General features: G+C 44.7%; 1 protein-coding gene across 1 annotated transcript; it reads right to left on the bottom strand.

Annotated features, from left to right (window-relative positions):
* Positions 1–346: 346 nt before the first annotated feature.
* On the bottom strand, positions 347–12,244 carry LOC119378287 (uncharacterized). Its single transcript, XM_037647474.2, has 5 exons — positions 10,821–12,244; positions 7,687–7,824; positions 6,215–6,334; positions 2,723–2,983; positions 347–1,128 (listed from the first exon to the last, which is right to left on the bottom strand). Exons 1-5 carry the CDS (start codon positions 12,070–12,072, stop codon positions 347–349), a joined length of 2,553 nt encoding a protein of 850 aa, XP_037503402.1. The 5' UTR covers positions 12,073–12,244.
* Positions 12,245–15,100: the final 2,856 nt, after the last annotated feature.

Genomic DNA, 15,100 nt, shown 5'->3' with positions numbered 1-15,100 from the left:
CGCGCCCATGATAATGTCTCGTTGCTGCAAGCATCACAAAGAAGCTCATGTGTCTGTGTGGCTTCTTTCCAGGCTTCACACGCTGTTCGAGGTGGACGTCCATCTCTCCACATTAACTCACAGCAGAACGCGCAGACAACTAGTGACAATGTATTTTTCTACATGTAGTGCCATCTAGCAGCTATCACAGCAATTAACATAAACAGCTCAGGTTATCCTGAAAAGATGGCGCTACACATATGGACCAATATTAGTTTTGGGGAATCATTTCTAAAGAAGAAAATAAAGCATTCTCGAAACTTTACAGACAAAGGTTGTACTTACACCCCCCCCCATATTCAGTTTTTCAATCTCTTTCAATTTTGTTTGGCAAGTCGCAAATGAACGTCTTCTCTTCATTTGCTAAATTTATGTAAAGACAACTATCAATCACTTGCCTGGGAAGCAACAACTCTAAATCTCTGTCTGGCGATAAGAAACATTCTTTAACATGAGGAGGCACTGCAGCTGTGTCGGCAATGATGAGTGGCCTGCAGAAAAGAGCACATAGGTCCACTTCTTTAAAAAACAGTATGTGTTCGATGCGCTTATATGAACCACTGTCAGTTTTGACAAACGTAGTGTCCGATTTTGACGCTCTCTGGTAGGTAGTGCTGTGGAACACTTGCTTTTTCATGACGAAACGTTCGTACTCCATTGCCTGCGTTAAGGAGATGCCGCACGAATGCAGAAGTTTCTCTCGCTCGTTAGCACTGAGACCTCGCTCTTTGCCCTTGCCCAGCAAAGTCACACTGCAGACGTTTAGAGCATTTTTGAGTGGTGTGTATCCTATGAGCGCTTTGCACTTTTCTTTTTCAGATGACGATAGAAGGGAACTGTCTAGAAGTTGATGTAGTTTTTGAGTCATTATCACACGCTCAGTGATCTGCTGCGGTAGGCCATGTGCAGCAGACACCAGGCGCACTATGCCTCCATTTCCACCTTCAAATACGAAGGCAGAATGTGCCCAAAGTGGTCCAAGTGAGCGTGCACAATTCCCCAGATGCTGCAAGGCGTGCACGTTGAATGTCATGAACGATGTGCCGTACAGTGCCTCGCAACGGGATACGAAATTGCCCAGGAGTGCCTCTGAAAATGAAAGCAACACCTCAAAACCAGGCAAATATGATGAAAAGCTCGAACATTATTCTTCACTGACAAAAGTTCCATTGGGCTTAGTCAACCTTCGAAGAAAGCCACTAAAACATCAAAAAGAGAATAACTGAGAGGCCGAGACAGTGACACAGAGCTGGCTACTAACAACTGACATTTAATTTCAAAAAAGTGCCTCCACCAAATTTGTACAGAGCAAGCGCAAAAGCACCCTACCTGTCTTATATTCCCTGTCTCTCTTATCTGTGCAAATCACTATAAGGGTGCTTTTGCGCATGCTCTGTACGGACTTAGGAGGAGGCATTTTGTGGATATTAAATGTCAGTTGTTCGTAGCCCACTGTGTGTCATTCTCTCTGCTTCTGCATCTCAGTTTTCACTTTTTCGATGTTTTACTGGCTTTTTTCGAGTGTACCCACGTTCCAACTAGCCCAACAAGCAACTCTCTTGAATTTAGTGAACATGTTTTGCAATCCATCTTAATTATTATGCTTTACACATGCAAGCTGTGCTGTAAACTTTGAAGGATACTACCGGGTAAAAAAATTACAATTTTGCCAACTTGGGGCTTTGCATAACTACGGTTTATCCAAGTTCAAAGGTGCACTATCAGATATCAGGGGAGACGTTTCGCACACTTTCTGTGATAGAAAAGAACAAAACGTCATGAGAGAACACAAGGAAGCAAACATTGTGCCACACGGGATTGGTCAAACCTGTGATGGTCAGACGTAAGAATAACACCGGAAACAGCAGTGCTTTCAATAATTTTGGCAAAGAACGAGCAGAGAATGAATGAAGACACCATTCCCTTCAATAGAACAGACACAAAATGGTTTCCAGACGACTTGGATCGGATTGAAACAAAAGTGCTTGGGCCGCAGAGTCAAATTAGCCGGCTTTGTGCCTGGCACACTCCAGTCCCATACCAACGGTTTGCGAAAATTGCAGTAGTGCTCCCACCGAATGTCTTGTGATATTCCAACACCATATGGCACCATATCAACCATTAACACAAATTGTTAGTCATCACGTTCTTTAGCTTTGAGTTTTGAAAAACAATGCCCTCCAATATTGATATTCAGTTATCATAATTCTATATTTACGCATGCATTGAATACATTTCTAAATTTCTTCAGGAGACGACCAAGATGTAATACATTCTTCCAGGACACTCGCCTTTCACCTACTGGCTGTTTGCTACCTCTCGTTCTCACGTGACGTTTCATTCCATTCAGTCACTGAACATGCCACAAAATAATTCCCCAGCTCTTCCAAAGTCAATGCAACATTTACGACTTTTAATAATAATATCTGGGGTTTAACGTCCCAAAACCACCATATGATTATGAGAGACGCCGGAGTGGAGGGCTCCGGAAATTTCGACCACCTGGGGTTCTTTAACGTGCACCTAAATCTAAGTACACGGGCCTCAAACATTTCCGCCTCCATCGAAAATGTAGCCGCCGCGGCCGGGATTCGATCCCGCGACCTTCGGGTCAGCAGCCGAGCGCCATAACCACTAGACCACCGTGGCGGGGGAACGACTTTTAAAGTTACATCAAAATTACCTGCTTTGTCGATATCACAAGGGTCTAATTCTTCACGAAGAAGGATGTGTATTGCCTCCGAGAGCTTCGATAAGTGCCTCCAATATTCGGGGTGCAGGATACCGTGAAGGCAAGGGAGTGCATAGAATAATATCCATTGCCTCCACTCTGATGCCTTCCAGTGGCCACGATCTTTCAGTGGTCGTGGCAGCCTGGTCACGCAGTGTGGGGGCTTTATGGCAAGCAGTCGTGACTCTACCTTAGCCAAAATTGAAGGTGCACCTGCAAACAGGAATATATTAGTGTAAATTACGTATATATAAAAACTACTGAACACTACGTTGTCACAAGTAACTAGTTCACTATCTACTAGTTTGCAGCTGCACTTGCCTGATGTGACTAAACATAGTGCTTAAACTGAAGTAGACAGCACATACCTTCTTGACATCAAGGTCAATTGTAAGCCTGATGTCTTGTAATTTATCTGCATTATAGTACATGGCTACATGTGTACTTGCCTCGTGAATTCAGTTCTTGAACTACACAGCCACAATGTCTGTTGCAATAAAAAGTCTCGAATATAGCTGAGTGCTTGCACCCCAGTCAGAGCACCTAACAGCGGCATGTCCAAGGTCTAATCTTGAAGCAAAGCATGGTGAGAAGCTGCTGCAGAGCTCTTAAATTGTTGCCACTCTGCCACAAGTCCGTAAAAGAAAAAATGTGTGATGACGCAAGATTTCAGCTCTGCATTCAAATATGTGTGATTGCAGTGGAAAAACAGTAATGCATCATTTTGTGGCTTCTTAAAAGAAGTGCACTCTCGTGTAGGGTATTCTATGTTAGAACCAAGTGTTGTGTAGCTGATGGCGGAGAGTGCGAAGCACATGACAGCACCCACTACTTCGTTCTTTCTTGCCACTGTGACGTAAGTTCTATATTCTATCATTTTTTTTTATTTGGTGTGTATGCACCCAAGAGGTGGCAGACGACACGTTATGTAGTCCTGAAGTACCTTTTTTATTGCAAGATCTTCGCGTCTGTGGCATGTCGCAAATTTGCAACATACCTAAAAATATGCGTTAAAGTTGCATTGTAGATAATTTAACTGCAGAATCAATTAAAGATTGATATTTCAAGCTGGAAAATCAAAACAATTTTTTTCTTCGGTGGTTTCATAATTCAGGCATTAAAGGGTTAAGAGGGAGAAATATTTTTATTAACATACAGTTGTAGTACAAGGCACGGTATGCATGGGCCAGGAGGGCACCGCATTAACAATCAGCTTAGAGAAGATGTTAATTCATTGCAAACTAGCAACTGATGCAGGAAGCAACTTCATCACACATTGTGTCAAGTATGGTTGCAGCCCAGCCTTTGGTGATGTTATCATCCTTAAGCACAACCATGACAGGCACTGGTTATCAGTGAAAGGGGTGAGCATTTCACAAGTGGGTCGTCTCTAGAACTACTCAATAAGGAGATCGAATACATGTCAGTCACTGAAAGGACCCCTGACAGCGAAAGTTTTGTTTGCGACTTTTCTAGTGATTTGCAGCTTTGCGTATGGCAATGCCAAAATTGAATCATAAATGCACTAACGCATCGTATACTTTATGCTAGCACCGTTAATTCAGAACGATTTTAAGTCAGTTTGAAATGCCCGCCTAAATACCATAAGAAACTAGCACCCCACAGCGGGGCAGCGCCTGAGACTAAGTGCGCTCAAGCTTTGGTGACACTAAACGAGCTGTTTTCAAATAGGGGGACCTGCGCCCTCAGAAAAAAAGAAAAGCATTCCTGGCGTAAGCAGCCAAAATTACCTGGAGAGCAGCCTGGCAACAGAGCGACAACAGAGCGAGGGTGACGAACAATAGTCCTCACCTGCAAATGTTCTGACACCAACAATACTTGCTTGACCTCTGCAACCTCATGAGGGGGCCCCCTGTCTACGTCAAACCACAGAAAATGTCAACTGCACCTGAATACTTGGATGAGCATGCACCCTTACTTTAAAACCAAATTAAAATATCTTATAGGCAACGCTTGTCACTAGTAATTGGTCAGACCTGCCCACACATGCAGGACTCTCAAACAACACAAGCACCTCGAGTTTCCAAATTTGGTGTCAGGGGTCCTTTAAGTTGTGACCTCATAATGTGTTTGTTGAATTTCTTAACCTTCCCCTCATATATACACACTGCTTTTCCAGTACATAATCAGTTTGTAGTCAGTGAAGTTCCTTGTCTTTCCCTTTGTTTGTTCCATCTTAGCACTTTTATTCCAATATCAAGCACAAGAATTTGAAAACCTGTTTAGCCTAGTACAGATCTCTGCTATTGGTACATGGCATGTTCCACAATAGGTACCAAAGGGTGCTTAATAGCTGGTAAGAGTCATCTGTCATTTGTTTCCACACAGTGAAATCTAATAACTGAGCACCAAGGGAGGCAAATGTGTACAAGAGGCATGAGTGCTGCTAGAGGAAAGTGTTGAGCACTTGTGAATATTTCCAATACTCAACCTACCTCAAATAACCATAAATAGTGCATTTTTATTCTTATTGATTTGGATTCCCAATTTCTTAAAGGGGTGGTGCCATTAAATTTCGAGGCTATAACAAGCCTGTTGTGGGTTTCCTCTGTATGTAAGGACATTCCACACGAAGGGTCGGACGCAGCAAACGTTTAGAAAATATTTTAATTCACTTCCAAAGTGTACCTAAATGCCCATTCTCCCGATCGAAACCCATCGCTAGCGCGCCAGCACTGACGTAGATCTGTAGGATGGGCAACGAAAGTTGTAGTGACGTCACACCAAATCTGCTTTAGTAACGTGAGTGACCTCCGGACCTCCGCCACTTCCGCAACGTACGTACCGGCTGTAGTGAACTAGAATATATTCTAATTCACTATAGTACCGGCAAAGCATCTGTTGCTACATCACTCGCCGAGTTTCGATTGCTTCCTGGCTAAGTGCGTCACAGCCTTCTGTGGTCACGTGACCACGCCTCCTACACTTCTACGTCACTGCCCAACCTCGGCTCCCAGAAACCGAAACCGAAAGTTGTCCACATCAAAAGGTGATATTAAATTATTTAGCGAGAATACATGAATCTTGGTGCGTGCAACATGCTTCCTGGAGCTATAGGAAACGCTTACAGCAAAGAACGCGCAAGACACAAATTTGGTGGCACCACCCCTTTAATGTGTTTTGATGTGTGCGTGTTCTCATACAGTCCCCCTAGAAATGTGTAAGCAGTCAATGTAAAATTCTCACCTCACCTCCTGACTACAGCTGCAGTAGTGCCTAATTGCCTTCGGGTAGCAGGCATTCTGTTTTGTGCACTAGGCATAGTGCACATTTTTCATGGCTGCTATTCAAAAGTTCTCAAAATTTGGCAGTCACGTGACACTGCAAGCTATGTAGCCAAATTCCAAATGGCTCCTCAATGAATGAACAAACTGAAAAAACTTCCAAGTGCCTAAAAAATATTGCTTCAATGTGCTACATTACCAACATAGAAGCGCTCGTTGGAGTTTGAAGAAGACAGGATCATCTCCGTCAGCTGTTTGGAGACACCTTGAAGTACACAGTGCATATACTCCACACTCTGACCATTCACGAGGTCCAAGCCTAAAAAAATAATTTATTTGACTTAACACAATTCACAACAGAGAACAACAAAAATACATAATGTGCAGGAAAATACAAGCGAAAAATCTCAAAATTGAACAATCTCTAAGTCAGTGGAAGATGCATAGATCACCATGGCCCAAGAAAGCAAGAAAAGTTCAAAACTATGCCAGTTGTGTCCTTCTATGCCTCTGACATTGTCTATCAAAAATTTCTCCCGGCTGGGCAGATAGATTCACTTCAGGATTTTAAATATCCTGAACTTTAAATATGCAGATGAGTGTGTCAACCTAAAGGGATTTTAAAAACCCTGAACTTGAGAAATGAAGTTGACTTTCTCAACTTTCATGACATGAAATATCAGAGTTGAATTGAAACTGGATGTTCGTTAAAATCGCTTATAGAAAATTCCAGGTCACGTTAATTCAAAAGCGCACATTGTCTGAAGTCCCCCATCAACACAGCGCTGTTGCTGGTCATTGTGTTCTAAATGATTTCACCAAATCAATGTTCTCAAAACAACCATGGTTCCAGAGTTCTTCTGGAACAAGGACCGGTAAGAACGGCATGTCTTCGCCAAAACAAAAAATTTTGAATTTAATCTTTAACATGCACTTTTCACCAAATGCATTTTTTTTGGCAACACTCTGGGTTGGGCCATCTTGTTCCTGGTACTTATGATGCTTGCATTTGAATAAAATGTTTTCCATGTCTCCTTATTATGCAAGGAATGTTGTAACTACCCTTAAACTTTGATAAGACATGATATTCAAACAACCGATTACTAGGGTACGAATATTTTAAGACTACCCATAAATTTTCATATATTATATTAGCATATTTCATGTGGACTTTCCGGCAAGTTTTCAGCCGTCCGCTATCGATAGAAAAATATGGAAGTTTAGGGATAAAACAGGACATGTGCAAGCAGGCTAACATTTGGTATAATAAGTAACAAAATACTTCAAATCCACGTAAACATTATGTTAACAGCTGGAGTTTTTTCTTGTATGTTTTTATTTTCAAAAATGTGGTTTCAAATAGCGTCTGCCCTGTATATCTATCTGCTCTAATTATCCTAAATTTGCCACACTCCCTGCTACATGATGTAGGAGCCAAAGCCAACATTCTCAAATGTGAACAAATTGGTAATTATCCATGTAGTGGAACAGTGGCATTTTAGGCTGCAACAGGTATAAGAATATGATTTCGTCACTGTAATTGGTATGGCTCTTTCAGTGCTTGCATAAAGGAGCCATCATGGTCATATTTTGGGTGCAAACAGAGATATACTATGTGACAGTTATGTAGCTAAATGTAGAGGCAAATTCCCACAGTGAACCTTTTATTACCTTTCAAATTGAACAATGCTGATGGTCCTTTCACGCCGTTGATGACGTCCTTGTAATCAAGCGCCAGCTTCATATCTCTCTTGAGCATCTCTGTTGTCCTCATCTCAACAGGCTCGTTGGTCACATATCTCATGCTTCCTATAAAATATTGAACATGCAAATTATAGAAAGGAACAATGCAACACACATGCTCCCAAAAACAAAGGAAAGGGAATTGATCAAGGGCTCGTCGTCTTTGTTATGTGCAACCTCATGAAACCAACAGACAGTGAAGCCAAGGAAAGCATAGGGGCATTATTTGTTGTTAACTGTAACATAATTATGATGTACACGTAAAGAAACTGAAGTGTGTGAAACGACAACTTGCAACTAGTATGTACCAAACGTACAACCTTCAGATAACGCATCTGGTGCTGTACTAACCATGCTACCACAACAGTTGTCCTCCCGTCTACTTTATTGGATATTTCCTGGCATGTAATCATGGGAGTGTTAGACAGTGTTGCTTGCAGTCATGACAGCAAGTGTGCAATACTCTTGTCAGCTGGCGTTACGTAATAAGTGATCTTTAAACGAGCTGGCAGCTGACCAATAATTCCTCACACACTACCTGAAGTCATCCAGCTTGCCAGAATGAGACCTCAGCTGTGAATGAACAAAGGAAGGGGAATTGATCAAGAGCTTGTTCTTTTTTAGTTTAGTTCGACTGCACCTTGTGGTGGCATGACCAATTGAGGACGTTTTTCAGGGTGGCGGTGGCAACAGCCCGCTTGAAAAGTTTCGAGTGGCCTGCATGAAAGGGAGGAGTCCCTTTTCAGAACAGGGTCACTCAAACCTCGTCAAGCGGGCTGTTGCCACCGCCACCCTGAAAAATGTCCTCAATTGGTCATGCCACCACAAGGTGCAGTGGAGCTTCAGTGAGCAAGTGACTAGACTGCGTCCCTGAGGATTTACTGCTTGGCCTGGCACACAAGCTGCTCTCACAGGTTCACGGAGTGAACAGAAACAAAGACCGCCTGAAAGCCGTTCCAGGAAGAATGTGATACCACACATTCATGGTATCTCGCACATTATCAAGAAAATTGCCCAGAAATCGGACGTGGAAGTGCTTTTTAGTGCCCCCAATAAGCTATGTAGACTTTGTAGATGCGTCAGCCAGAAAGGGCTCAAGAAGCCTCCATGTACAACGAAACACAAGAGACTGTTTGTAGGATGCACGGCCAATGTAGTCTATGAAGCCCCACTCTCCTGCACAAAGACGTACATTGGACAAACAGGCCATTGTCTTAATAAGCAACTTGAACAAGGCAGCAACATGGCTCTCCATTGCAGCACGAGCGGGTGCACGCCAGAGATCCGAGACTACAGTGCCATAGGCTCCGTGCAGACGTAACTCCGCTCGGCGTCCCTAGCGGCAAGAAGCGCAGATTTGGCGGGATGCTCTGACGTGCTCGCAATGGGATGAAGTCAAGGAACTATGCCTTTTACGATGACTACACTTTTCGTGCTTCTCGTGCTTGGCTAGTGACCAGAGCGACGGTACGTCCGTGTTATCAACGCGATCAGTCAGCCGCAGGTGGTGGACGATAAGAATAATATAGCATACAACATCGCTCCGCGATTGCACCCCTGCTCGCTCTACGCTCCCGCTGTGACGGCGCGAGGTATTTTCGCGGGCAGTTCGTTTTGTGCCGGTTCCGCTGCTCGTAGGAATGCCGAACTCCAGGAATAATTGCTGCGTTGTTGGGTGCAATAACCCCTACAGGAATTCTCTGGGCACGCGTTTTTACCGGTTTCCATTTAGAGAATATGAACGGAATCGGCATGAACGGTGGATAGCACTCGTTCGACGACAAAAGTGAGTTTTGTAAATAGATGTTTTTTTTTTTTCCTGGGGGGTGCATTTGCCCGTGATGGTTAATCTACCGAGCAACACCTCTTCCACGACGCCGTGAACGTGCCCCGCTTCGAGAAGGTCCCTGCCCTTCTTCAGATTAGCTCCTCGGAGGAAACTATATCACGTAGCTCTCTGAATCCAAACGTGATAATAATTGGCACGCTTTGCAGTGCCATGGCAGCAAAACACGAGCCACGACGACGAACGCGGCTGCACTGGTTAAGTCGGCGCAGTGAATGCAGCGCCATGGCCGTTCGATGGAAAGCGTTTTTTCATTCAGTGGCCGTGACAGTGCAATTGCTGGTATCGCCAGTTTCAAGCTGCTGCTGAGTTCGCTGCCGCGTTAGCCCGAGGGTGATAAGCTGTGATTGTTTAGTGAGCGAGGCGGCCCGCATTATACGTGCGCAGTTTCGCTCAACGGGCTCGTCACCTCCGTTGTCTTCCGCCAGCTCATGCATTTAATGTTGCCGCGTTCGCCTGAGGATACACGAGGTCTGGCGAAAAGAAGCACCCGCGCTAACGCTACGTTCTCGGACAGCTGCTAACAATTTGACGTCTTTCGGAAGCAAACGGGAAAGGAAACGCCTCAAGCGAAGCACCAAAGCACGGCGCAGTGGCTTGCCACGGCCTGCGTTGTCTGCTCCCTTATCCCGCCAGATCTGCTGCCGTGGCCGCTGTGGCGCTGGAGGAAGCGCGCGACTGTGGCGGCTCCTAACGTATGCACGGTGCCCATAGGAATATACCCAACCGTGCACAGTCATCTGACAGCCGAGGCTTTCGCTATTAAACTAAGGGGCAACACATGTGTTAGTGAACCATCCATAACACTAAGCAAAGACGAGATTAACTCTCTCTCATGTGCCTAGGTGCACTCCCAAAGTTGTAATCGTGTCGATTAACAGTTTCCACACATTGTATCATGACGAATGGCTTGAAAATGCACATGACTTATTACCCCACACTTTTCTTCCTTTATATTACATTGAAGGAATAAAACAGTCAGTTGTTAGTCGGTGCTTGCCCTGTGTGATTCTTAGTTTGACTAGTCTATTTGCACTGTTTTTACCTTTTACCTCACTTTCTTCACCTTTATATGGTAATTACAAGAGAGTTAAAACACTACAATTAACATCCCCCATACCTTCCTTGGCTTCATTGTCTGTGGGGGCTCCATCTTCTAAAAGCTTTTTTGCTCAGTTATTTCAACAGATGTCAAAGAAAATGATACATTGCTCACCTTCAACATGTTCGCCCCTAATAAGGCACCATGGGCATCCAAAATATCCATTGAAGGGCACCATGTTTTGAACAGCTGCTCTCGCAGGCGCGTCCACAGAGCAGCACAACACAAAAGGGCGTGATGTGTGAACCTCATTGTTATAAACCCACTGGACTGGCTTTACGCTGTTTACTTCACAGACAAACTTGTCTAGAAAGAGCTGCATGTTTGGATGTGTCTTCCCAAACCACAGTCCTGCAAGGACTGGATGTTTCAGCCGCAGCTGTGGTGGAAGCTCATTCACAATGAATTGTAGGGGCCACACAGACGTCTTCGAGGACTTAAAGACTGGGCTACCATCAGTATTAATGGTCAAGGTCAAATCATCATTCCCCAGGTTTCTTGCTTTTTGCAGATTACGATAGCACTGGGCGTTTGTGATATCAGTAATTGTTGTTCCATGTTGCCGCACTTTTGCCAAATGTGGCTCTAATTGAGATTTCGTTTTTTCGAGCAGGGAGCTGAGCTGCTTGTGGAGATCTAGGATGATGAAAAATGAGCCTCGCTCTTTCAATGATTGAAGGCTTCCAGTGCGCTTGCATAGTGCACACTTGGCCACCTTTCCTTCCATAGTCATTTCATTGCTGCATGCTTCACAGACGTAGAAGTAATGCAAAACTTCTTCTGTCTCTCTAGTCCACAGTTTCCTAAACATGTACTCGCTCCGCGGTAAGACATTGGCACCAAAGAGAAAGTTGATGAGCTTAGAGAGGTCACCTAGTGCTGTCCAAGTAAGTCCGTGGGCAACGGCGTATGCCATGACCGCTGCGACTGCACCGGCTTTCGTTACTTGGGAGCCAGGCAAGGTTTCCAGGCTGAAGCCGGAAATCTGGGGCAGAAAGTCATGCTCATCCTCTGGTGTGTCCTCCTCGTCGTCATCCTCAAAACTGCTGTATTCGTCAGAATTTTCCTCCCCGTCGTCACTCGTGGAGAACGTGCTGATGTCACAGCTACGTTCGTCATCGCTGTGTACGCTGGAATCGGACGCAACTCGATCACCGTCGTCGTCGCTGTGCACAATACTAGGCGCCGTAGCGTCTATCGAGTCGTCGTCTCCATCGCAGCGGCTTGTGCTAGCACCACTGGCACCACTTGACGTTGCTGCGGCGTGGTCCTTTATTCGTTTGTAAAAACTTGACGCCGGCACCTGAAAGGGCTGGTCGCGATCCAAGTACACCTTGCGCCGCTTTACGGGGTGGGCTTGCGACATAGCTTTCCGCCGCTGCAAGCAGCATAAATAGATGGATGGTACGGCTGCAAGAGTTTTTGCGTTCGTTGGCTGGGACACGGAACCTGTGACGGCTATCACGGTGCAACAACCCGCGTGCTACAACCGCTACAACCACTACTACCAACCATGCAACCAACGTTGCACTCCAGCCGTCCAACGGCATGGAGAGAGAAAAATGTACGGGGCGCGCCTAGATAGATTAATGATTGAACACCCTCATTGAAGCAACACTTTGAAGATAGGTGGTAACATTAGGTAGTTGGCCTTATTTTACCGCTTGTTATCTGTACTAGGCCTTGCTTGTGCACATAAATGTCCTTGTCAGAGCTTCAGCTGTCCTGTGATAGTAACGGCGCGCCAGGGACGCGCACAAAGCCATAAATAAATAAAAAAACTAGCCGAAACAGCGCGAAATATCTGTTTAAGTAATTCTTTACCTATTCGTTTCGCACCCATTATTTCACTGCACGTACTGTATGTGTACGTGCTAATGGGATGTTCCTGTGTTTCAAATGAACATTTCTGTAGACAGCAATGATCCGAAAACGAAGGCCTGACTTGCAGTTTAGTCCGTAACAGTGATTTTCGCACTTCAATCCACAGCGTGCAACATGTGGATCTTGGACTATTAAGTGGATGTTTTCTGTTTTGTATACTGCGATATTGCGATGAGAATGAAACATCGTACCAACTCAACCGTTTTCATATATGTGTATGTGTCCACCGTCGAGGCATACTAAACATTAGGAAAAGCGGAGATAAACGTATAAGCACACCGTCCATTTGCCTCATTCACAAGGGATTCAGTGTGTTGCAACGATGGCAAGAAATAATATGATTGTGCATGCAGCTCTGTCTTTCACCGAGTGACGTTGTAAGTCATATGACGTGCTGATCATGCATTGTGAGGTTTCTTGGATGAATGGAAGATAAGCAGCTTCTCTTCAATAAAGTCGCAGCTGGTGTTTGCGTCAGCCTCCTTCTCGTGTCCTGTGCTTTTGCTGCATTGATTTCTTCAAGTACCAACACTGTTCGTTTAGTTGTCAAAGATGCAAAGCACAAAGGAACCTGTCCGCAAAATAGGTCACTTCGCTCCTGGTGACCCCTATCTCAGGAAAATCCTTTATGCGCCCCATATAGTGTGCGTTGTTCTATCGTGATTCGCAACACGATGTGGCGCGACAAAACTGTACAGATGGCCTCATTAACCGGTAGATGACTGCAGCAGTGTGCCGCAATGCGTACGCCGTCGACCTTATTAAATGTGACAACACTGAAAACGGAAACGATGTGTAGATCGAAAGTAGCCACCATATCGAAAGTGTACGTGACATATGCATGCTAGCCCGCAGCAAAGCCAAACGCAACGGTGAAGACAATGGAGAGCACACATGTTGCTACATCGATAGCCATTCGCGAGATTGAGGGAACACATTAGCGAGAATTAATTTGTATTAATTATTCCCTGCATGCGCTACAACGCTTGCAAGATTCTGAGAATACAGGAATGAATAAATGTTTATAATATTACAAGTCCAACGCATCACGTAGTACACCGCTGGCATTAGGTGAACCATTGCTGTTGGTGAGCTTCAAATACACCGTCTCAAGGCATACTATAATTTGTCAGTTAAAACCCACGAAAAGCAGAACCGCCATAAAACGTCTTTAAAACGTTTAAAACCTCTATATACCTCTATAAAACGTTTTATATAGGTTTCGTGTTTCGTGGCAAAATATGTGCTCTCTCTTGCCCTTTTTGTTGTTGTACCTGCGCAATGCCACACGAAAGTTGTAACACTTCAGTGTGCGTAATGACTCACGAAAAGGTACGTCGGGCAAACATACACACAAATTACGCAAAACGCGCACAACGGGTCTTTTTTTTTTTTTTTTCGTGAACGCCCAGGCAGGTGTGTGGTATCACAATGCTTGTGCTTTTTTTTTTTATCGGCAACTAGCGGGCACTCATAGTATGTACTTGCTACACTGCAACAGTGCGACTGCGCTGATTGCGCGTATCAACATAATAACAGCACCGGCCTTTCAAACGACATCATCATTGCAAATATTTATAGCCATATCTTTACTCGTTTCTCTTGAACGTGCAATAAATCCATTCCTCCGTCACCTGCGTAAACGAATTTCTAGATCGGACCAAATGCGTTATTGATCCAACAGTACCAACAGATTGGACACATTTGATTCGGACATGGAGTGGATTCGGATTTGTGCCGTTTGTTGGTTTGTTGACCGGATGAAGCTATTCGCAGCCGTTCCGAGACGAAGTTGTATCCTGTAGTGGCCGTCGTTCCATGGTGCAGTGGTCAGGCGGTGTGTGTGCGCGAAAAAAATGTTCGCATACGTGAAATACGAGGACAAATACAAGGTTATATTGCCATCAGCCTTGTGAAGACGTTTTCACCGAAAAGTGAAGACGACTTTGACAAGACAAAGAAAGTCCAGGCGTTTTGGAGAAGCGAAGATGGCAAAATCCAGGGCTACTACCCTGCTTTTGTCTACGCCCTAGCAGGTGAGTGTGCTGTATAGAAATTTTCAGCTCTGGTTGTATAGTGCCTTTAAGGTGATTATAACTATTTCAGTTATGCACTAATAAAAAATGCCGGCATGGCTGAAGTGCTTGCCGGCGCCTGTCTCGGCTAAGTTGCTTGCCTATGCGATATTGTAACTCGGTAGGGGTATACACATGCGTGCACGTTACACATGTGCGCAGCTATGTATTTATGTATTTCAGTAGTGTTGAAATTGTTCATGTAATAAAATGTATCGTTGCCTCGAAAGTGTACCCACTTATAAGTGCATACCCAAAGGTCGCGGGTTCGATCCCGGCCGCGGCGGTCGCATTTCGATGGAGGCGAAATGGTACAGGCCCGTGTACTGTGAGATGTCAGTGCACGTTTCACAACACCAGATGGTCGAAATTTCCGGAGCCCTCCACTACGGCGTCTCTCATAATCATATCGTAGTTTTGGGAGGTTAACCCCAG

Source organism: Rhipicephalus sanguineus, unplaced genomic scaffold, assembly GCF_013339695.2.
Source record: "Rhipicephalus sanguineus isolate Rsan-2018 unplaced genomic scaffold, BIME_Rsan_1.4 Seq7625, whole genome shotgun sequence".
In the NCBI taxonomy this organism is placed as follows: domain Eukaryota; kingdom Metazoa; phylum Arthropoda; class Arachnida; order Ixodida; family Ixodidae; genus Rhipicephalus; species Rhipicephalus sanguineus.
The sequence above is the reverse complement of the archived record's forward strand: the minus strand, read 5'-3'. Positions and strand labels throughout refer to the sequence as shown.